At 42.3% G+C, this 23,470-nt stretch overlaps 1 protein-coding gene across 3 annotated transcripts in view; it reads left to right on the top strand.

The window, feature by feature from the left end:
• The first annotated feature begins 39 nt into the window (after positions 1 to 39).
• The window catches only part of GLIS1 (GLIS family zinc finger 1), a 181,899-nt gene continuing 158,468 nt past the window's right edge, over positions 40 to 23,470 (top strand). For 2 of the 3 annotated variants that reach the window (XM_042030733.1, XM_042030732.1), the window contains exons 1-2: positions 187 to 493; positions 717 to 1,097. In XM_042030733.1, the coding sequence (XP_041886667.1) occupies positions 271 to 493; positions 717 to 1,097 (604 nt within the window). In that variant the 5' untranslated portion in view covers positions 187 to 270. Of the gene's footprint in view, positions 106 to 186; positions 494 to 716; positions 1,098 to 23,470 lie in introns of those variants that run through there. The other variant, XM_042030734.1, reaches the window with a different exon arrangement.

Below are 23,470 nucleotides of genomic sequence, written 5' to 3'. Positions count from 1 at the left end.
GCTCTGGCAGCCGGCCCTGTGGCGGGGGAGCGGGGCTGAGCCCGTGCGCCCGGCGCGGCGGCGGGAGCCGGCGGGCAGCGCGTCCCCCCGGGCGGCCCCTCCCAGGTAGGAGCGCGGGGGCGCGGCTGTCACCGCGCCCGGCCGGGCTCTCCCCCCTCCCTCCCTCCCTCCCTCCCTCTGGGACCGGTGACTCGGGGGCCGCCGTGAACCCGGCGGTGGCGAACCCACTCTGCCACCGCGTCCGTGGTTGCCGGGGCGGCCGCTATTCGGATGCCTCAGCTGAAAGGCACCGGCCTCCAAACAACCCGCCTGTGTGCCGGGCCCTCTCCCCGCCCCTCCCGGCCGCGCTCGCCTTCCCGGGAGCGGCTACGAGCAGCCCGGCGGTGTTGCCTAGAGAGGGAGCGAAGCCGACGCGCGGCACCGGCCGCCCCGTCCCTCACGGACGAGCCACCGCCGGGGGTCCGAGCGCCCCGGGTCATCCTCCGTCCGGCCGGTGTGTGTGAGACAGCGGGCGGGTGCTGCGGGGTGAGGGCTGAGAGCAGCGGGCTGAGGGCTGCGGGGTTGAGGTTTGCGGGCTGCACCGCCTCACGCGCGGCCGTTATCGGCCGTTGGCGGCGCGGGGCTGAGGCGGGAGCAGCTGAGGGCTGAGGCGGGGGCTGAGGCAGCGGGTCCGGGGCGGCCGCCCGCGCTGACAGCCCGTGTGCCGCTCGGTGCAGGAGAGCGGCGAGGGCCCTGGCAGCAGCCGCAAGCGGACATGCACTGTGAGCTCGCCGCGGGTCAGAAAGGCAGCGCCCGCGTCGAGGTGACCGACAAATGCCAAGGAGCGCCTCAGAAGGATCTGCCGCGGGTGACTCGTCCCGGCGCTGGTAAATCTCATTTGAATCCTCAGATGTCCTTTAAAGTATCTGTCAGCAACGGCAGTGACCACACGGAGCCTCAGCAGAGCCCCCCTGAAATGTCAGCACCTCTGCTAGATTTCATCCCCAAAAGACCCAGCATATTCGAGAGGATTCCGATTCTGCCGAGGGCGCAGGAGCTGCGATGCGCTAGAGGCTCGAAAGATTATTTCCAGCAGCAGAAACATCAAAGCGTGAAGGGTGAGTTTAAAAATGCATGAACTGAACACTATCACCACCAAAAACCTATTCACCAAACAAATAAAAACGTAACAAGCCTTTTTCCCTCCCCTTCCTTTTGGTCTTCGTTGTGTTTTCTAACTTGTTTATTTGACTTCAAGCTTTAAAACTTTTTTCCTGTGCACCTTGGAGGCAGAGGATAAACCAGACTGTGCTTTGCCGGTGTGAAGCTGAGTGTGTCTTAACAATATTTTAAAAATCTTGAGACCAGCATCTTCATTAGTTGTGCTGAGCGGGTGCTGCTCATGCGGTCGCGTCTCCGAGGTGGTTGTTTTGGGGTTGGTGCTGAAGACTGGGCTGGTCTGTCCTGCGCCACGGAGTGCGTGTGGGGTGTTTGTGAGCATGCCTGGCTGACAATAAATGCCTGGTTCTTATTTTCAGCAGTTTCACCATGGTTGCTTGGTTTTTTGTATTTCAAGGAAGTGTTACAAATGCTGGATTCAGGCGGTGAATCCTCAGACTTGGGAACTCCTGGTGCCCGGAAGGTCACATTCTGCTAGTTAACAAATGCCTGATTTTCAGCTGTCCATTGTTAAAGAAGTGGCACTGAAGTAAGGTCAGAAATTGCTTACTAAAAATCTATTAATTAAGCTTTTAAACTAGAACTTGTTAACTGGGCTGAAATTCAGTTTTAAAATAATCCCTCTAAGGTATCACTGAATGGGCTCAGAGGGAATTGAAGCATTCCTTTATGCTACTAAGTCACTTGCAGAGACATATGTTCACCTAAGGTTATTACAGTAAGACAATGTTTTCTTTAATTTTAGAAAGGTAATTGTCTTTTTTCTCTTATCAGTCCATTCTCATTCTCTATTTTATACATGTACATGCAATTGTCTTGTCGGTGTAAGACTGTTCTCAGTGGGATTTTTTCCAGTTCTGCCCATTCTTCTGAAAACTAAAAGTAGGCTGTGTGCCCTTGGACTAGTGACATTTTCTTTTGTGAGCTTGTTACCTAGGGTGATGGCACCTTTCATTGCCATGAAGTTATGTTAATGAACACCTCAGTCTGTGCTAGGTCTGTCCTGCAGACTCTAGGATGTGTTTGTTCATCACCACTGAATACAGACAGAGCAGAGCAGCAGGTTATAAATTACCTTTTTTATTTTTCTGTTTGTTAATGCTGCAATTCTTCTCTCTTGATTTAAAAAAAAAAAAAAGGTTGTTAATGTTTGGCAGGAATGAAATGAAGGTCTGTTACGCAGACTCATGTTTGGAGGGGGGAGAAGGAGGATTCACAGAGTATGAAGGGAGAGCTACAAGCTCTAGTACTGCTGCGCTGCTGCCTGTGAAAGGGACTCAGGGGGTGTTTGAGTCCCTTGTTGGTGCCACGGGTGAGGTTGGTGCCACTTGACACGGTTCATGCCAGCATAAAATCCTGCCCATACATTTCCCTGTGAGGCAGACTGTTGAAACACTTTTTTTTTCTTTTTTCCTTTGAGCTATTTAGCCCTCTTTTCATGCATATCCCTCTTGCTATTGCAGAGGGGAGGAGTGTAGAGAGGGAAAGAGAAAAAGTGTAATTTTGTGTTCACTTTGGTCTTTTATAGTAGATGTAGGTGGCCATGGGAGAAGGTTGCTAATTCATCTTTCCTGACAGATCAATTTCCCATTTTCACCACTGGGGGGGAAAAAAAAAAAAGGTGTTTTAAGTTTGGTTGCTGTTTTTGTTTAATGTGTTTTCTGTCTAGGGTGTTACCTTGTGGTTGCTTCAGTGTATGGGTGACTTGAGTCATGGGAGTAAGTAGGAGGTATCCATGGGCAAGATAGGGTTCATTTAACTGAGCAGGATGATTTTATGGATAATGCTGGATCTTTCTAAAGATGTCAACACTGAGTTTTTTTGGTGAATTTCTGTTGTTTGTTTGTTGGGTTTTTTGTTTGGTTTTGCCTTTTTTTTTTTCCCCTCTCTCTGAGAAGACATTTTCAGGAGGAGTTAGGGAAAGTAAAAGTTAAAGTAAAATTTTGAGTCTGATTTAAAATGTGCGGGATGTGCTGCTCCTTCTGACTTGGACAGTGTCAGCAAGTGCTTTAATGTCCACTGGGGCATTTTAGAGTGCTCACTGTTCTCTAACTCACAAAAAGAGTGTATCTAAAGTGGGCTGTGCTGCAGACAGGAAAGCTGCTGCTCTTTCAAGGAGCAGTGCAAACCATCTCCCACCAACCCTGGTTCTCTCTTGAAGATAAAGGACTGGGATAGCTGCATGTGGATGTGATATACCAAGATAAAGCTAAGAAATGGGAATGAGGGAAACATTCAGATTTACCCAGTGAAAGGTTTTGGGGAGGAAACTGATGACAGCTTAATTTCAGACCATCGTGCCGTGCATCTCCTATTCTCCAGCCCCAGAGTGCCATGTACCCAGTAATTCCCTCTGCAGTCTGGGTTAGGTTACAGAATGTGCCTCCTGGTTTTGGTTTATCCACAGTTGAAAGCTGCAAGTAGGGAGCGTAAAAGACGCTCTCTAACAAGAGCAAAACCAATTTTTATAGTTGCCTATAAGGTTTTTCTTCCTAAACAAGCCCTACTTTTTAATTTTTTTTTTCAAGAAAAGAATGAATCACAATGATACACTGCTCTACTAATAAAAAGGGCAGCTTTGAAGTAATCACAATGGGGAAGAAGTATCCTGCTGTTGTAATGTGTCTGTGGTGTTACTCTGCTGCTTCACAGTGTTTTAAGTTGTGACCCTGCAAAATGCTTCTGTGCCTGAGCAAGTCTTTTGGACTTTCATGAACAGCCAAACAGAAACTTGAGGGGTGGTGGTGAGCATTATTTCTGGGAATCAGATCATTTGGGTCTAAACTTTGCAGGATGGAGCTGTTGGTTGTTTGCCAAAAATACAGGTATTTTGGAAATGTGCTTCATGTTTTGTTCTGTTTGGGAGCTGTTTAAAATAAATGTCCAGTTTTCACCCAGCCAACCCCTTCTGCTGTGGCTGGCTGTGATAGGCACCACACTTTTCTTGGTCATTAATCTCCCCATGTGTCACAGGGCAGAATATTTGCATACAGACACTGCTTTTTAGAGGCATTTGGCATAGGATAACTGTGCTATAAGGTATGAAGTCCATTTTACAGTGTTTTCCTGGGATTCTGTGGGTTTGGTTCCATGTCGTTGAATTTCATGCCACGCTATTACAGTTTTGAAAGTAACACAGGGCAAAATACTTATTGTCTACAGGGAAGAAGCTTTTGGGAAGGCTTTAGTGGTGACAAAAGAGTAATCGATAAAGATGCCAAATATCTCAGTTTCTAAATGACTTTGAGTATGGCTGTTACCAGGAAACATTTCTCCTTTTCATTCTTTTCCAGTTTTGTTCAGTGTACCTAATTCATGACTCAGTAGAAATGACGAGATTTATCCTGTTAGCTGTGCCACTGGGAAATCATCCAAATGGCCTGGACCTTTGCAGCAACCACTTCAGATATTAACTTACAGTGGGCAAAACAATAAGCTGGTCAAGTTGCACTAGTTGGATGTTTCCTTGTTGAGAGTATGTTTTGTTCAGACAAGGAGAAAACGGGTTGGATTTTTTTTTTTTGTTTGTTGTTAACTGTAGCTGCTTTCAGCAGACATACAACCGATGTATTGAAATGTATTAATTTCCTTCTACTGTTGAGAAGGAGGGGTAAATCTTGCCATTTAATCCCCCTGTGACTATTTCCTTGGTTATCAGGACTGTCCTTGTGAAAGTAACAGCTGATACTGTTGTGATCTTGAGCAAAAGCATATTCTTTGGTTATATGACTTATTAGGTGAATTGACTCATCTTGGACCTGATCCTGCCATTTTCTTCCTTACATCTTATCTGTGTTCACCTGAATTATCCCACTGGAGCAAGTGTGACTGCCTAGGGCTGATAAATATGATATGAGCTGATAAGGAGACAGGGACAGGTTCACTGGTGTGGTGATCTCTAAACTTTGAGTTTTATGCAGAGCCGTAGAAATAATTATTTCTTATTTTCACTCTAGTTCCCTTGCTTGCTGCAGTTGAGCTCTCTGCTGCAAAAAGGAGTTTAAAGGCTTATTTGAACAAAGTGTGCAGTTACAGAACTGTATTTTTATTTCATGGTCTTTTTTTTTTTTTTTTGCCTAATTTTATTTTGTAAGGGGAGAAAGGAGAAGAAACTGCAAATTGGAGAATGTGTTCATAAATTCATTTGGAATAAATTGTGACTGTCCTCTCCTCCCTTAAGCTGGCTATAATGCTTGCTTGTCTTGAATAGGCAAATAACTTCCAGTTACTTGCTACTGAAGGAAGTTCTAATGATTTGTATTGCAAAATCAGTCACTGAATTGAAGATGGGACTTCCACGGATTTAATTTAAAAGAGGTTTAATTGTATCTAATAATTAAATCCATTGTAGTAGAGAGTATTTAGCAAATACAAGCCAGGAGATCTAATGATCAATCAGTCATATAAAGGCATTCAGTACTTGTAAAGTAAAAGCAAAAACCTCTTTCTGCTTCATGAAAAAACTACAGCTATTGGAAAAGCTGAAGAGAATAAATGTTGTATCTATTTTAATATTGTGTAGAATTACATGGAATAACAGATAATGCAAGATTAAAGGAAATAAGTCTAATCATTGGAAGAAAATTTTTGATTTGAGTTCTGTTTGAAGGAGTAGAAGTTAAAAATAAGAAATTACTTGTTCTGTCTTTAAAATGTTACAGTAGTGGAGGTTATTATCTACTGGGCTAAGTGGAATGAGAAGAAAAAAATATCCTTTCTTCTTTTATAGTAAGAAAAAAACCTCTACATCTTGCAAGTGGTTAAGTATGTACATTACTGTTCTGTGAGCAGTCTCATCAACTACAAAATTTTGGACATAGAGCATTCTAAATGATCATTTAGATGTAACTGAATACATTATTTGTATCTTAGAGTTCAACCCTGTATACACATAAACTGTTAAGTGCATGCTGAGGATTCTTAGTATTTTTGAGATTATACTCTGGGAGTGCTTCAAGATTCTTTTTATTAGTGAAACTGCTAAATTTCAAGTGAGTGTCTTCTAGGAGACTGTACCGCTTCATTGAAATAAAATGGTTTGTTTTTTTTATTGAATAAGAAGGACAAAATTTCACCCTAAATTATTAATATCAGTAGGAGTCTTGCCACTACCTTTAGCTGGGTCAGTATTTCAATCCTAATATTACAGAAGTTATTTTTCCTGTGTACAGGGAAAAGCTTGTAGAACAAATAACAAGTTTCTGTTAAATCCATCTGTAAGTCGGGAAGTGGAATAACGTATGGACTATGAAGAGAAATCTGTAGTACTGTGAATATAATTTCCATGCTAAGTACCATAATTACCATTATTCTAGAAATTCTGCTGTTTAGTGATTTTAGAACTGTTGAAGATGTTGATGGCAGGGTAATTGGAGAGGGAAAATAGATGTAAACCACTCCATTTTGCACTCCAGATTTCTATCATTGTATGTCAACAAGCTTGAACCAGGCATGCAATCTAGTAATCATTTCACAGTGCCTGAAACGGCTTTTAATAGACTGGTGTTTGTTTGCTCTTTTTTTCCCCTCAGCCACCCAACGTTGTTTCCCAGCACACTGCTGTAACTCGGAATACAGGGTTCCAAAGCAAGGGCAGTGCTCACTGACTGTGGTACAGCGTAATCTTGCCCTACAAATGTGCAAACAATAGCAAAAGTATGTGTTTGGGAATATGGCACAGCTGTTATCTTCTGCCGGGAGCAGGGAGCGTTACAGTGACATAGAACGACCAGTTAAAACCACTCCGGCCGTTTTATTGCCTGTAAATGGGGCGTGTAAAGAAAAGCAAGGACCGGTCCCTCCATTCAGATAACCATCAGCGCAGACTACCGCGGCACTACCTTTCTGCACAGGCTTTGAAGAATAGAGGCAAAGAGTTCCCCTTTTTCCTTCCCCTCCTATTACATTTCTGGCACCCTGTATGTGAAATCTCGATTGGAGCCTGAACTTTCTGTTCTGAGAATCTGTGCTTCACTGGTTACCTGGAACAAAGAGTTATTTTTTTTTTATTACAGTCATTAGCTTGACTATATGAAATGATTGTTAATGATTATTTGTAGACAGAGGACTGCTTGTAAAACAGATGAGACATTGCCAGAGCTGCAGTAGGAAATAGATCAAAATTATGTATTTTAGGTTATTTTAAGGTTTTGACCATTACAAGGTTGATCTCAATCAACTGAAAGTGCTTAAGATCTTTTAATTTAAAGGAACTGTTCTGCTTTAACTCTAATAATTATGTCTGACTTTTCCATCATTACATATGAATGTATATGGGATTATTCTATCGAATGGATTGGCAAGGAGCACTGCGATTGAGCCTATGGCATCACATTAATTCTAAGGGTTAAACGAATGCAAAACATCATAAACTACACTTACTTCTGGCATTTACGTGTGTGATAAGAGGGCTTTGTGAGAGCTCTAGAGTTGTTAGTTGTTTTACAATGAGGAGAAAGCAAATACATTCTTACATGTTGTTTGCATGTTAGCCAGAGGGAAAAATGACACTAAGGCGACATCATCAAATACAGTAAAACTAACTTTTTAATACAGATGTCCATTGTTGTTTTAAGTGCTTAGGGGGTTGGTGGTTTGGTTTATTTTGGAACTTGCTGAACTATATGAAGTGTGTCTCCAGGGGCCTGGTATTTTAATACCTTGTAGAAGGTTGTATAACAGTAGATGATGTATTTCGCCTGCCTTCCAGTGCTCTAAATAAATTACACGTGCTGGCTTGGGAGAACGTATGTGAGGTGTAAATCAAAGGCTATATAAGAGGAAAAATACCAATTAGTGATGTCTTGTAGCAGGTTAGAGTTTCTTTATGCATTTATCTATAATCAAGAGATATAAGAGCAGTAATATGTATAAAAATGTTAACATGAGGCGCTTCCCAAGAAGGGGTAGGGGGTCTAGGATTATTAAAAATAAGTGCTGTGATTCACTGCTTTTTCACAATTTGCTATGGTTAAGTCGCTTAAATACTGAAGTCAGCAGTCCCCTAGGCAAAGAAAGATAATATAATTTTAAGTGTATTGTTAAAATTGAAATTTGATAGCTTCCACTCCCTAATCCTATCTAAGTCTTGGCTGTATTAAAAGGAAAATAGATGCATGTGTCAGTTTTGGAGCATAATCTTTCTTTTGAGTTTAAAGAATGATAAATGTGCTTCAGACAAGCAACACAGCAGTTTATTGGTATGAATGTTTTCCTAAATACTACATGTTTAATGCAATCCCCATTCCTTTATAATAAGTTTAAATATTAATTCTTTGGAATGCTAGATGCCTAAAGCTAGATAGAAATGCTGTGCAGTTTCAGATATCTAGGAGTGGGCTTGTGAAACAGGATATTTAACTGGGAGAGATGAGTAGCACATTTCAGAGTTATTAGGGCAGAACAACAGTGCAAGAGGATGACTTTAAAAAAAAAATTACAAAATTGTTTTCTGTGTGTGAGGCTTAAATACCTTAGAATTATTTATTTGAAACACAAGAGTAGATTTCCTATCTATGTAGGTTCTAGATGACATTTTTTATTATTATTTTGTTTAACTTCTTTTAGCTGCCTGCCCCTCTCTACGGCAGCTGGCTTTGATTTAACCTGAATCCTTCACTGAGAGGGAGTGATCAGTCACAATGACTGCAAGTTGTGCTCTTTGATGGAACATCTCTGTAGTGGCTGAAGAGAGAAGACTGAATAGGACAGGAAGGGTGCTCATGGAAAGGAGCAGTTTGTATTCAGAAGGACTCACTTTCCTCTAAATCAGCACTTACTGTTTCTTATCTAAGTCCTGCCTACCTCCAAAGCCCCATCTGTGCTGGACAGAGAAGAGAGAGTTAAAGTGAGAACAGATAAAAGAAGAAATTTCTGGTTTATTACCTGCTATTTTCTGGGAAAATCCCAGAAAAAGTTTAACATGAAGTTTCATGACTCTTGATTTGCCCTGCTGCTCCTGCTGAACTTGCAGGGGGTTGACTTCAGGAGGAGGCCAGTGTTGAATGTTTTGAAAATTCGCTCCATGCTCCTTTGAGACACAGAAGATCCAAGCGTTAAATTCTCTCCTGGAGAGAAAAGTGTGCAAGCACTTGTAGCCCAGTGCTGGGATGCCGAGGTCAGTTAGCACAGCACGTTCACCTTCAATTTTTCTTCTGTTTGAGACCGTGCATGGGTGTAAAGCTGGAGCGATCAGCCATTGTATGTGAAACAGGCAAAAGTGGTGAAGGATTGTGGCAGCAGCCAACATGGCCGAGTATATAAATATTTTGGATGGACAGAACAAGGGTGCTTGAACTCTGTTGTAGACTGCACTACTTGTATCATTTAGGGGCAAATCTTTGTACCAGTCATGATATTTCTACAGTGAGAGCATAGCAGAGTATGGTGTAGAGAAGGACAAGCCAGTTTTGGAAACAGAAACAGGGCAATTGTTTGGGCAAACCATCAGGGCCAGGTTGATTTTTCTATGCTGAGAGACAGAGTTTATTAGTTCAGGTGCAGCATTGGGATGATCTGGCTGTGCTCAATGTTTGAGGTCTGATCTGGTGGTGGTGCAGGGCATAGCATTGCAGCTTGTGTCCGTGTCAGCCCAGGGTGGCACTTGCTTGAGTGTGGATGCAGCCCCTCTGCACAGTGCGTGCGTGGACTGAGCTTCTCTCCAGGCTACACGAAGGTTGTGGTGTTTGCCCTTGTTGGTGAGTCTCCATGAGTGTGAGTGGTGAAGAGTGCAAATTACATCTTTGTTATCTTTGGGAGAGTAAGGTTTCTAAGAGAACATTTTAGTAGGGCTTCTTGCTGCTTGGCATCTGCATTATGCTGCCAGTTGCAGAATTGTTGCAGAGGAACAAAATCTCCCATTTATTTTAGTGCTTGATTTGCTGAGGTGAGGGAAAAGAGGCTACGTTAAGGGAGCTGTGTTGGAAATATTGGAAATAGCCAAGAGTAAGTAGCTGTTGGGAGGAAAATTTCTCCCCCCCTCCCCAGTTTTCTGGGTTGCTCTTGCCTCCCAGCAGATGGCAAAATCTCTTAGGGCTTGTTGTTCTTGAGGCAGAAATCACTCAAAGGACTGTGTGTCCCTGGGCTTCAGGTGCAGGTGGCTACTACAAGGTTCCCAAGATCCTCATCTCTCTGGCAGAACAGATTTTGCACGCAACTGAGACTGTCTCCAGGACTTGAACAAGAAAAAGCAACACTAAATTCCTCCTTTCTGGATATCTGATTGTTGTAATGTTCAGTTTCCTTGAAGTTATCAGAGCTGGTTTATGTTCAACTGAAACTGAACTGGCCTGATCCCATTGTCCCTAACTCTGGTGCAGATCTGAAGTGTTGCCATTTTAAATCCAAGAGTGGATAAAAAAGAAAGAGGCAGATGAGCTCTGGAGGGCTAATGTATAAAAATTTGTCTTCTAAGTATGGACTCGGTTCACTTGGCAAAAGAAAAAGACATCTCACGTTTTTAATCTGAACAGTTTGCTTCTTATTTTTCCTCCTGCCAACTCGCCACAAATTGGCTTTTATTCCTTTTCTTTTAAGTTCTTGAGCTGTTCGAGGTTTGCTGACTTTGTGGGGATAAGCTACAGACAATGTGTGGATGGTTCCCTTTTCAGAACAGAGATCCCCATGCATTTCAGCATCTCTCTGATTTGGATGGATATACAGGAAATTTAAGGGGATATCTACCCCTAGAGCCCACTTGTTCTTTCCCTGCTCTTGAGTCTTAATGACCTTTTCTTTCTACTCTCTTGGCCTCCTTACTGTGCCACTGTGCTGTTAGTTTATTTTTAAATATGTGTATAAAGGGTTGTAACTTATTTGAATTGTGGGCTAAATGAGTGGAAGCATGGCGACTGGTGTAAATAGCTTTTGGTCTGCTGAGTGTGTAAATAACTCAAAATCTGTCAGGGTGATTTGGCTGACTTTTATTGGAATCATTATTCATATGAGATCTCCTTTCTCTTACTGCATCCTGTCAGAAACTATTAGGCAGAGATTGCTGGCATGACTACTCAAACTGCTTTGTCAAAATGCACTTTTATACCTGTTGCTTTTACATTTGCCAGTTCCACAGATATTTTTACAAGTGGATATGTTCTGCAAGATTAGTCATAGAAAGCTAATATAAAGGGACCAAAACCTAGAAGGTGAGAGCAAACCACTGGGGTGATCAATCATCAGTAGTGTTTTGAGCCTAAATGTATAACAGCATTGGCTACAAGTTCAGCTTATTTGACCAGTTAGAGTGAAAACACACTGGTGTGTTGCAGAGACTTGCAGCCTCAGTGGTACCCAGGTCGAGTTTCTCAAAATGAGACTAACCTGCTTGGGGAACTTTCCTTGCAAAGGCCTAGTGTTAATGCCAACAATAGAATTTTATTAGCTGCTGGAGAAGATGCTGGAAGACTTGAAAATTAAGAACAGTAAACATTAGAGGTGATAAAGAAGTTTTATGCATGGGGGAGATGTTTTGGCAGCAAGCAGTCACTCTGAAGAGACAGGGAGGTAGTTTTGGAGCCTAGATAAGAAGAGACTTGAGAGAAAACTTGGTGAAAAATAGCCTCATAGCCAGCTAGAATTTAGATAAAAATGAATTATGACACTAACTACCACTAGAGAAAACAATCTGGGAGATTGGATACAGGTTCCAGTGTGAAGGCTGCTGACTGCAGCATTTGCTAGTTTGACAAGCAACCCTGATTCAGAATGTGTTATATATGGGAAGGAACTTCTAAACATGGAATTGAGTGATTTGTAGATTAGAGTTACAATTTGTGTGTATGGTGCCCACACATCTGTCAGAGGCATTGGTCTTGTTCTGCTGGTACAAAAGGAAATCTCCTGTTGCGTCCTTTTTGAAGCTGAGTGTAGCTGTAGGTTTTCCCTGTTGGTGACTAATTACTTTGTGAAATGCACCTGATCTTCAGGACCTTCTGTCTCTTCTAGATTGGTTTGTTCTTCCACAGGGATTATGTGGACTTGACACTAGGAAAGACACTTTCTAGGACTATACTAAGCTTTTGACATACGGTGCCCAAGGAGGCTGTGAGTTGTTTATCACTGGAGTTTTTGAAGACAGGCTGGGTGGAAATCCTACTGTGGAATGTAATTCTTTGGGCCCAACTGTCCTTCCTGTGACATTTTTAATTCCCACACTCAACCGCTTAGGCACTAGAGAGTTAGAAGAGGACTCTCAAACTGTAATAGTCCAGGCTTCTATCCTCTTTGACTTGCTGAACAAAGTTCAAATCCCTCCTTGTCTAATGTTGGTGTTCCTGGCCACTCATTTGTTTGTGAAGAAAACACTGAGAAGGCATACAATAAAAGCCAGACTGAGTGAAGGGCTCAAAGAGCAGCAGTTGGGAGAGCCAGTGGTGGGACAACTGGGCATGGAAAATGATTGATTTTATGTGCAAAGCAGTTGTGAAATGTTCTGTGGCATTCTGGGGACATGCCATTGCTAAAAAATGATTGCCTGTTGGGGATAGAAAATGCCAGCCATTGTTCTGAAGAAGGAAATAGCCTTATTGATACTGAATTAGGCTCACATTGAATTATTATTCATTTTCAGTGCATCCTGTTTTCCAAATACAAAAATTAACTGAAGGCCTGAAGCACTATCGGCCTTTAGTTGTTGGTCGTATCTGCATCCTTACAGTGCAGGTGGAGTTTAGGCTGTTTATACCTGGGGATGGATTGTGACAGAAATTGGCATTAAAAGAGTAGCTGAAAGAAGCTGTTCTTCTCTTTAAGAGTCCATCCAACTAGTTCTTGTTTTATAACAAGCCACAGAGTGAGGCTGGCAGAGGTAAATGTGTTGGTAGATAAGACTTAACTTCCGGGATGCATTTTGAAGTGTCACATTCATTGCTGATGGCAGAAAAATAGTGCTATAGGAAACAATATTGTTGCTTTTTGCAAGGAATAGAAACTGACTTACCTACAGAAATTGAAATGCACACCAGATAGAAATATTTTCTACAGTGACAGTGTTTTGTATACAGCTTTGAAAGTTTTGAGTTTTGTTCGCAGTGTTATTGAACAGCTTCTGCTGAAATCCTGACAGAATATAGAAAGCCACTACCAGCAAAATCTGTTCCTTCAGTTAAAGGGAATATTTTTATTTAATAAAAATCAGGAAGTGACTGGCATTCGACATGGATTTCTTGAGCATTCATCAGAAACTGGACAATAGGTATTTTCTTGTGTCATACATATGAGGCAGTACCTTGGCATGGAGGAATATAAAATGTTTCTGTGGGTGGGAGGCTGGATGTCCTGGAAAGCAGCAACACTGAAAAGGATTGGGATGTCACCAGTTGGTATGAGATGGAATTGGGATCCAATTGGTATGAGAAAATAAATTTCTAATAGGGTATGAGGTGATATTATTAAAAAGCTTAGAGAAGTGATGGTATCCTTCTGTAAATTATCACTCTGGTTGCAGGGAGATAGATTAATGCTCAGGCTTTCTTAAATGGCTTTGAAAAATCAAAGGGTTTGGAGAAGAACTGGAAGATACTGACCCATGTGTGGTACCCGTGGACTAATGGAAGATTACAGGGAATCTGGTCTGTTCCAGAGATGCAGTGGAGGAGAAAATAAGTGATACTTGAGGGTTCTTTTGAGAGCAGATAAGTGCAGGATGGTATCTCATGGCTGAAACTGAGAATGATAAAACAAGAAAGAACACTGATGTTTTCGACTGCAAGGATAATTAAACCTGGCTCAGTTTAGTAAAGGATGTGATAAACCATCTGGTATTTGGAGTGACTGAGCCAGGTTTGAATGTTCCTATGGAAGAAATGATTAATTTGAACCACAGACAATTGCATTCAGTGGCAGAATCACTAGATAGACAAGCTTGACCATCCCAAGGGCTTCCGCTTGCAATCTGTAAAAGACTGGATTCCAGGCCATCTCCTTCCTCCAGACCTGGTGCTGCTGTTCCTTCATGTGCAGTCCGTGAACCTGACATCCAGATGAGGCCAAATTTATGCCCTCATTCTGGGTTTCATGACAAAGAGTAGGGACAGACAGGGAAGGAGGAGCATTGCCACACCACAGTCACACAGTCTGGACAGAGTTTTGGCAAGGGAATCACTAGCAACTAATGTTTCCTCCAAACCCGCCCTTTCTTTCCTCTTGTTATGTCTCTCCCTTCAGCAAACAGCACCACTCCTGGACTAGACAAGTGTGTTCAGAGATGGGTGATGGAACCTGCTGTCTCCCAGGGCCTGGGCTGAGACCAACTAAAACCAAGTGCTGGTTTAAAACCTGGACACGGGGGAAAGGATAACTCTTGTGATAGTCTCTTATGAGGGAGGCACTGATGGTTTTCAGCATTAATGTCTTCCCTTTCTTTGTTTTCTGAAATGAAACCAAAGGCTCAGCCTCCTTCCTAGCCCAGCAATAGTGACATACTAACACAGTTATTACAGCAAACATTTTGGCCCTCTCTGGTCATGATGTTTTCTTTCTGTGGGGAGACTGAAATACTAACTCACAAATAATGTCTTTAGAAGTCATATTAGTCACACATTTTTAAGACATTCCAAAATCATACCAACCTCCTTCTGAGCTTGTCCGTTGCTACCAATGATTCAAAGTTTTGAAAACTCTCCTTTAGTTTTGATTTACATTTTGGTCTTGGGCACTTGTTATTTCTGGCAAATGCCAGCTCAATTTCATTAAAGAAAAATCTGTTTTACAGCCACGCGGCTCAGATCTGCTGCGCTTCTAATAATTGATGGCTGGTTTCCTTATTTCCTGCATTGTAGAAAAATAAGGACCTTGTTAGATCCAAACAAGCCTGCATAAAGTCACAGTGTGAAACATCAGGTTGGGGGTGAGCAGAGCAGCTGTGGGCAGGTTTTACAACTTGGGCTACAGTTGATCGAGGCAGCCAAGGGAAACTGAGAGATACCCATGTGACTAAAATTCAGTTGAGTTCTTTGGCTCCCTGGCCTGAGATTTATATTTGTGACACCTTCCCCTCTGTCAGTCCCTGGGCCAGACACAAGTGTGTCTGTCTGTGTACCTATGGCTCCGCACACCCCGTGGAGTGGCCGCTGTGCCTGTTCCTTGCTGTGCCACTGTGGGACGTGTCTATTCCCAGTGTTGGCTGTCTTGCTCCAACAGCCCACAACAGTGCGAGTGTGTGCCCTGGGAGAAAGCAGCTGCCATGTGATGGAGATGAAAAATCAAGAGCAAACACTTTCTGAATTTCTGCAAGTGGGCAAATTAATTTCAGTCTGAACTGTCATCACAAGGGCCTTTTTTTCCTTCCCCTTTCCTTTGGGTGGTATCTTTGATTTATATTTCTGAATGAGGCAAGTGATCGCCCTTTGGTTCTAAGTTCAGTTTCTTTATAGATTTTCGGTTGCAGAACCCTGTCAATTTCTTTGTTAATGTGGACAGCTTTTTTGGATTTGTTTGGGTTTTTAGTTTTATGTTGTTTTAAGAACCAGTGAAATTCAATGGTGTCTATGTTAACTTAAAACAATCTATTAGTTTTAAGGAGCAGCTAATGTCTCTCAGGTATTCTACAATGCAAAACCTGTCAGATGCCTCCTTGCCACTCTATAAGCTATAAGTAGAGACAGGATCCTGCTTCAGAGATTCATGGTTAAATGGCTCCTAGGAAGCCCAGCAGTGACACCTGAACAGTGTCGTAAAAGGTGTTTTGTTTTGTGTTTTCATGCATTTATCAGGTCAAACCTGTTTTCTTTGAGAACTGGATGGTTGCTTTCAGGCAAGACAAATGTGTGATGACTGTCCTAGACACTCCTCTGAAGGACTTGCCCCTCAAAGGCAGTGAAGAAGAATTTGTAGGAATTGTAAAACTACTGGGAAATCAGGCCTGAAAGTCTGCTTTACTAAAGGCATGATGCTGAGAGGTATTCAGGCACCTAACTCCCATTGACATCTGTGGAAATTCAGTGCCTAAACAGTTCTCTGGATCTGGTTCTTCGTCTTCTGGCATTGAATATTACACAGTTCTTTCTTTCTGTGGATCTCCTTTTAAGGCATCTTTTGTGAGTGGTGTAATAGTTTTAATTTTGAATTCTTCCTGTCGTGAGTTCCAGCACGTGATGCAGACAGCTGCCTAGAAAGCTGTGCCATGTGGTAATCTATTGTTCCACCAAGGGGTTGAGGCCTAGTAGACAAGCAGTGGGGTGGGAGAGTGAGTCAGAGAAAATACACTGCACTTTTATTAATTGTTGCTGAGGGAGGATGAGGCCAACCTTCAGGCACTGAGACTTTGTTGAGTGAGGAACTAGAGTGACATACTCATGTGTTTGAGTGAAAATCCAGTGAAAAGTGGGAGATTTTTATTGGCATTTCCTCTGCTCAGCACTGATCTTATCATGCAGGTTTAGTAGCAGAGCTCCTTTGGCTCCTTGCCAGGTGATACCATTGGAGACCGTCTGAGATGTGCAAGATAAAAGATCTCAGGGAATTACAAGTATTATGACTTTCCTATCAAACTGTTCTAATGTGTAGACTCTTAAGAGTCTCCTGACCCAGAAAACTGTCTTTCTTTTAAAAATCCTGTTACTGAAGGAAAAGGAAACACAAGAGCTGGGAAGTGGGACTTGATGTTTATAAGGGCCCTGAGAGCAGCTGTAATTAGAGTAGGTTTTTGGAAGAGACTTGTTCCTTTGCCAGCAAAGGGCCTTGGTGTTCAGCCAGGTTAGATGTAGCCTGAGAGTAAGCACTTGGGAACTGCTTACCATACACTGGTTCTGTGTCTGGCACTGAGAACACGAAGCGTCCTCTCACTTAAAATACTTTGTGTACTCCCAGAGTGCCCTGTGAAACGCTGCCGAGGGCTGAGTCACTGCCCAGCCATTTGGGCTGGTTCTTTAAACCCTGACTTGTGAAGGGCTGCACCAGGATGCTGTGATGGTGATCCCTCCTTGGGGTGCTGTCTTAACTCTTGTGGTGCTGTGCAACTGGGAGTTTCAATATGGGCCCATAGTTTTGGTAGTACAGCCAACTCAGTGATGTGAGAGCAAGGAAATTCCTGGAACCCCCATTGTCAGCCTCTTCCTTGCATTCACAGATTCACAACTGCTTTGGACATGAGTGTAGGCCTGTCTGCACAGAGAGGTAAATGGGACTGGCAGGAAGTAAGTGTGCATGTGATCATAGTCATTAAGGGAAAAAACCTAGATGTTCTTTATTTTCTTTTTAAAGCTTCAAAATTGAACTCTTGAGTTGTGAACTTGTTTCTCAGATTTCACAATGCATGAGAGGAAAACATTTGATTTCCTATCCCAAGGCCTGTAGAACTGCTGTCAATCCAGTTTCCCTGGTTTTAGACAGGAATCAGAACTGTCCACCATGTTCCAGTTCCTACAGAAGTCAGTGGGACCTCAGGAAAAGAAGATTGCTTCTGGTAGAGCTAAATTTGAGTGAGTCACCTAGGAAGTCACCAAGGACACAATGGGAGCTTCATGGGAAGGTGCTGGGGCATGGATAAGGGACCCCAGTGAAGTCTCTCTTGCCCTTGTTTTGTGCTGCTGTAGGGCAGGAGGCCGGGGGGGAGGGTGTCCAATGCAAAGCCCACTGGTTGCTAGGAGCAAGAGACTGGAAAGGACCACATGGAGGATCACATCTAGTTTGTGACTATTGCAGGCGATCAGTGCTCAGTGCAGGGAGCATCTGTCCCATGCCACCCACAAAGCCTGTAACAAGCTGAGATCAAACTGGAAAACACCAAAAGCCACAAACTGCTGTGTGCCGTAAAGAGCAGGAGAGATTGAAAGCACTGACCATGGCCTGCAACCCTGGAAAGGCTGGGAATTTCCTTAAATAAAAATTCCCAGATGACCCAAGCATCAAGTTTGATCATTGCTGTAAGTACCAAAACTTTGTACTTCATGTTATTTGTGTGCTTGGACAATCGGAGGACTGGTGACAAGCTGGTGCCCACCAGTGCTGGAGTGGAGGGCCTGAGGAGAGCTCCCAGGAATCCTTTGGACTTGCTGGTGCTTACAGCAGCCGCATTTTCATGCAGTCCACAGGAGAAGGTGCTGCTTTTTTTCTCTTCCCTCCTTTTTTTTCTCCTTTCTTCCACTCTCTCTATTAATAACTGAAGCCAATGGCTGCTCTGAGTTATGAGGGGGTTTTATTGCACAGTTGCATGGTGGAGGGACCTGGTTTTCATTGTGCAGTGCGGGATATCAGTTTTAACCCAGAGGCAGTGATGTTATTTAACAGGTGCCTTAAAGGCATAGTGCTTATTTAATCATCGTCTCCAGATCAACATTATGTAAATTGAAATTTCTTAGGTACGCAATTAATTGTGAATGCTTTAGACATTTTTAAAGGCATAAGACAATACCTGAAGTTCCATTTTAAGAATATCCAGGTCAAAGGACACACATGTTTTTATTTTCTTATTTGAGGTATAATGTGTTCAAGGCAGATTTATGGCACAACCTTTGTTTATTGACTTGTACTTTTCCACATGAAACTAATGGAACATGACAGATGATATTTATGAGGCATGTGTTCTTGATTAAATCATGTTAGACATTAAAACCTGATAAAAGAACGTATTTTAAAGGGTGGATTAATAGAAAAGGAGGCAGCATTGATTGGGGAGTTTACACGGAACAAGACACGTTGGTGTTAGACTGAGTATTTATAGGCGAGATATGTGGTTATAAAACTTAAGAAGCTGAATAGAAAAGGATTAATAAGCTTTGGCTCTTTGGAAAGTTTGAGTTTTTTGGTTTTCTCCCTTTGTAAGCCACTGGCCACCTTATATTTCTCGTCTTTCAAGTGAATTTATTCAGTTCTGCATAAGAACTTGTGACCCTTTGTGGCCTAATGCTTGTAATGTTCGCCCTATGTGTGTTCAGTATTCTTCAGGATTCCCAGTCAGCAGATCTGTGTAAGCAGCGTGTGCCACTGCTAAAAACTGCTCTGTAAACATGCTCTAAATTCCTCTCAGATGGGTGCAAATGGGGTAAATCAGCAACAGTCAGATGGAGCCGCTTGTCCCCACCTTGATACCTGGGGCTTTGCACAGAGTTCTGAGTAACAGGTTAGTAGGGAATCACTCTGAGTAGTATTTTGCATGTCAGCATAAGAGTATCCTCAAAGAATTTCCTGTGGAGAGCAATCGGAGGATTTCGGTAAATGTAACAAGTAGGAGCAGATTGCATTTGTTTCCGTGGCTTAACTGAATATTAAGACTAAAGAGAAAGCAGATACTGTGCTTTCAGTTACACAGGTGCAAATGTGGAATGTTTCCTGATTTCAGCTACGCAGATGTATCTGAGGACATATTCTGGCTTGGTGCAGCATTTTCACTGCTGAGTTTTAACCTGTGGCTGAATTTGTGCTAACCTGAATCCTCAAAGCTGCATTTTGTCTGGAGCAGAAAAACTGCTGCATGAGAAGATAGCTTCGGGCTCTTAAAGCTCCTATCAGCTTAGATTTGTAGAAGTAATGTTCACTGCAAATACAAGAAAAGTTTAAGTTCTGTAAGTTTTTATTACAGCAAAGTAATTTCATTCTATGGTGCAGTATTTACGTCCTGCTTGTAACCTCTTCATCATAACTGAAAGGCTTGTGCCAAATTAATAGCTCTTTAGTCCTCATCTGAAAGCAGTATCTTTGCTGGATGAGATATGGTAAAATGTGTTAAAGTGATAGGATTCAAGTATTTAAATGAATAAATTGCTTCAATATCTTTCAGAGGGAAGGAATGCAAATTATATGCACATTTATGGTTTGCTTTTTTTTGGACTTGTCAGGGTAGAAACTAAAAATACTTGCAAAATGAGAAAACTGTAAGAAATACAGTTTTCTGTGAATGGAGATGCTTTTATGAAGTGTTGTGTGACTTAATTTAATTGAGTTAAAGCATGACCTTGCATCTCATCTTATTAGAGTGAGTTGTGTTTGAAAAGCTGTTAGCTAAAGTACACTTCTGCTCTCCACAAATCCAGTGGTGGTAATTCTTTTTTTTTTCCTTTTTGTTTTCCCCAGCTTGCTCACTAAAACATCCCTACCTACCTGAGATTTTAGAATAAGTATTCTCTCCCATTAGGAAGTGATAATCTTCAAAATGCTGATGTTTCCCTGTAGAGATTTCAGCCCTCCTTCCCCATCCATATGGTGTAAGCCAAAACAACAGATGTTAGAGAATAAAAGGAAGAGAATAGAAAATAGCCCTGGAAGTAATATTGTGTTGTTAGGTTAGTATTTTGCCTCCTAAAGGATTTAGCAGAATTTAAAAAGCTTCAAAGATGGACTGAATAATAGATCAGAGACTTTAAAAAAAAGAAGTGTATTGAGGCTGAAAAGAAGGGGAATGATTTTGTTGAGAATTGATATGGATCAGAGACACAGAGTGTTTGTGCAAATAAAAGGAAGAGAAAGGGGGGAAAAACTGTGTGATTTTGGAAAAAAACAGCTTAGCCTCAGTCCTACAAAAGATGAAAAATTTGATGACTTTTAGAAAGATGGAATCTTCAAGTGCCAAAATGGATACTGAATGTGAAATGCAGGTAGAAGACTATTTATCGTGTTTTGTCTTATGCTGGTAATGGTACCCCTAAGCTCTGTGAGGGGCATCACAGCTCTGTCCTCAAAGCTGGGTTCAGGTTCTCCTGGAAAAATAGCACTTTCAATCACCAGTGAAAATGGCTGGGGATGATGGCCATCACTCAAGAGATGACAGAGCTCAGGTGAAATCCTTTCTTGTAAGGGTGGTGAGGCCCTGGCATAGGTTGCCCAGAGAAGCTGTGGCTGCCCCATCCCTTGAAGTGTTCAAGGCCAGGTTGGGCAGGGCTTGGAGCAGCCTGGGACAGTGGAAGGTGTCCCTGCCCATGGCAGGGGGTGGAACTTGTGAACTTCAGGTCCCTACCGCCCCAAGACATTGTATGTTTCTTTGATTCTTTTCCCACCAGGATCAATGCTTACCACACAATTTTTGGTAGTTCTTTGCAAAGTCTGTTCTTACACACCACAAAGGATGCTGTGTCCCTTCTGTCCTCATGCTCAGCTGTCTTTCACATCCCTTGCCTTGATGTTCAAACTATGTCTCGTTTGCTAAGCTTCACTTGTCTTAGCAAAATCCATTCAGTGTTTCATGCTGTTGTGCTAGTGATAGGATTGGATCCAGAAATCCACCTCTTGACTTCAATTTTTCTAAATCTGTGTTAAGTTGAAGGAAAACTGAATTCCTTCAGCTCCAATAGATAATTACTTCACTAGGAAAATTAGTCGGGCTATTAATGATTTTCTGTCTCATAAAGGAATTGTCCTTGGAGTCAAAGTGTTGGTACCAGGCCGCCAGGGAGGAAGCCCTGAAATTAAAACTTCCCCCTCAGCATGCTTTGTACTGAAAAGGTTCTTGCTGAATTCTCCCAGCTTGTCTCCTTCCTCTGCTCTGTCCTGCTGTGATTTGCCAGTGGTTGTTCCTCTTTGATTTGTTGCTTTTTCTTTGCCTTTTTTTTTTTTTACTTACTGCTAGCTTGTGTTTCTGCATCTTCTTGCTGTGGAGGATACAGACTGGTGGTGCTGGGGCATTGCTGAAGGAAGCTAAACAGGCCAGGCAGGAGGCCTTTAGGAGATGCCTGTAATGGGCAAATCGTACATCAGGATCTCCCTGCGCAGTGCTTTGGAAGCGAGGATGACCTATTGGCTGTGGTGTTGCTTTGTAGAGACAGCTCTGGTGCTGCTGGGAGGCAGCAGATTCCCATTTCCCACCATTAGAGCTCACTGGGAGCATGTCATATCCAAAGACTGTAAGAAGTTTGTTTTTAATCTGCATTTCTAATATAAATGGAAAGAAAAACACGTATCAGCTAATACTGATTAATTATATCCCTGTGCTGGTGGCCAAGAATGGGGGTGTCATGCCATATAGATTATATATAACATGTTCTTTTTATGAATCAGCCAGGGAAGGCATCCAAGCTCTTTCAGTAGGTAGGTAAAGGGTTTGGCTAGTTTTCAGGGTTTGAAGCCATCTGGAAAAATTTAACCAAAATTATCTGTTTCACAGTCCCAAGATAAATCATTTTCCCACTTACACAATTGTTCCTCGTTAAGCTGGTGGAGTGAGGGCTGATTAAATCCTGATATTATAACTCAGGCTTTTACAGAGCATTTTGTAGATAGAGTTTTCGTGGTGACAGTGATACCACTCTCAGCCCCAGCTGAGAACAAGAGAAATAATAGTTTCATGGAATGGAATAAATACTCCATGAAACAGAAACAATTCTGTTTAGCTCTGTGTGGTTTAAGACATTGTCCCTTCTGACAAATATTTTATCTAAACAGTTCAGTGTGTACTGTAGTACTTATGTTTATGTATTTACATATTAATATGTGCTAAATATATATTATGTATAGTATAACCTCTTTTTGTGAATCAAAGATACAGACATGACCTACCTGTGACTCCAACAATAGCAACTTTGAAAAGCAGCAGCAAATAATTCTTTCATAAAAAGCAGCATCATTCTATTCTTCATGTCTTCTCTGCATTCCTAAGCAAGCTCCTGTAACTGAGAAGCAGAGGGGAGGAAGACAAAAAATTAATATTGTTCTTTTTTAAATGAAAATAAGTTGGTGAAGCTGATGCTGTGTAAATGGAGACATAATTCAGTGATAGGAAATGTCCTTACATTTAATAATTTCCAGTGCTACTCTGAATTTTAGAAAACACTATGGAAATTAGCTGTTTCAGTTTTCGAAAGATCAGGCTCTACTCCAGTACACTGTCCTTGTGCACTAGAGTAAGCTTGTTGACTTAGAGGTCTACTTATATCAGTGTGTTATTAGCTTGGATGTACAGACCAGCCTGTGAAGTGCTTGAGATTTGGTTAGGATTTGAGGTTGGATAAGGGTTAAATTGTTTGCATGTTGTGGCTTGACTGAGTGTATAACAACTGCAGCCAGTTGACAGCATGACTGGCTCTCTCGGCTGCGGATCAGGCACATCGCTGGGAATGTCTCATAGGCAGTGTTTACAAGATTCAGGCCTTAATTCAGCATTTTCATTTTGCCAACAAAGGTGATAGGCTGTGCCTCCTAGTGTCCAGTAAGGTTTATTGTGGGTGTGTGGTGCATAACCCAGCTGAGTGACATCAGTGTCTGGTTGCAATGCTGAAGTCTGGTGATGTGGCCGTGGGTCAGATCTGAATTTGGGGCCTGACTCTGCCTGGGCTCATCGTTAGAGTCTCCAATGAGCCAGAAACCAGCTTGCGGCTTGCAGAATCAGGCTGGTGATACCTAACCTGCTTTTCTAAAGTGCCTCTTGACTTGGGGGAAGATATGTGGTCTG

The sequence above is a fragment of the Corvus kubaryi genome, unplaced genomic scaffold, assembly GCF_017639235.1.
Source record: "Corvus kubaryi isolate FWS band 111438036 unplaced genomic scaffold, C.kubaryi_AGA036_p1.0 37334, whole genome shotgun sequence".
Lineage (NCBI taxonomy): Eukaryota > Metazoa > Chordata > Aves > Passeriformes > Corvidae > Corvus > Corvus kubaryi.
The sequence above is the reverse complement of the archived record's forward strand: the minus strand, read 5'-3'. Positions and strand labels throughout refer to the sequence as shown.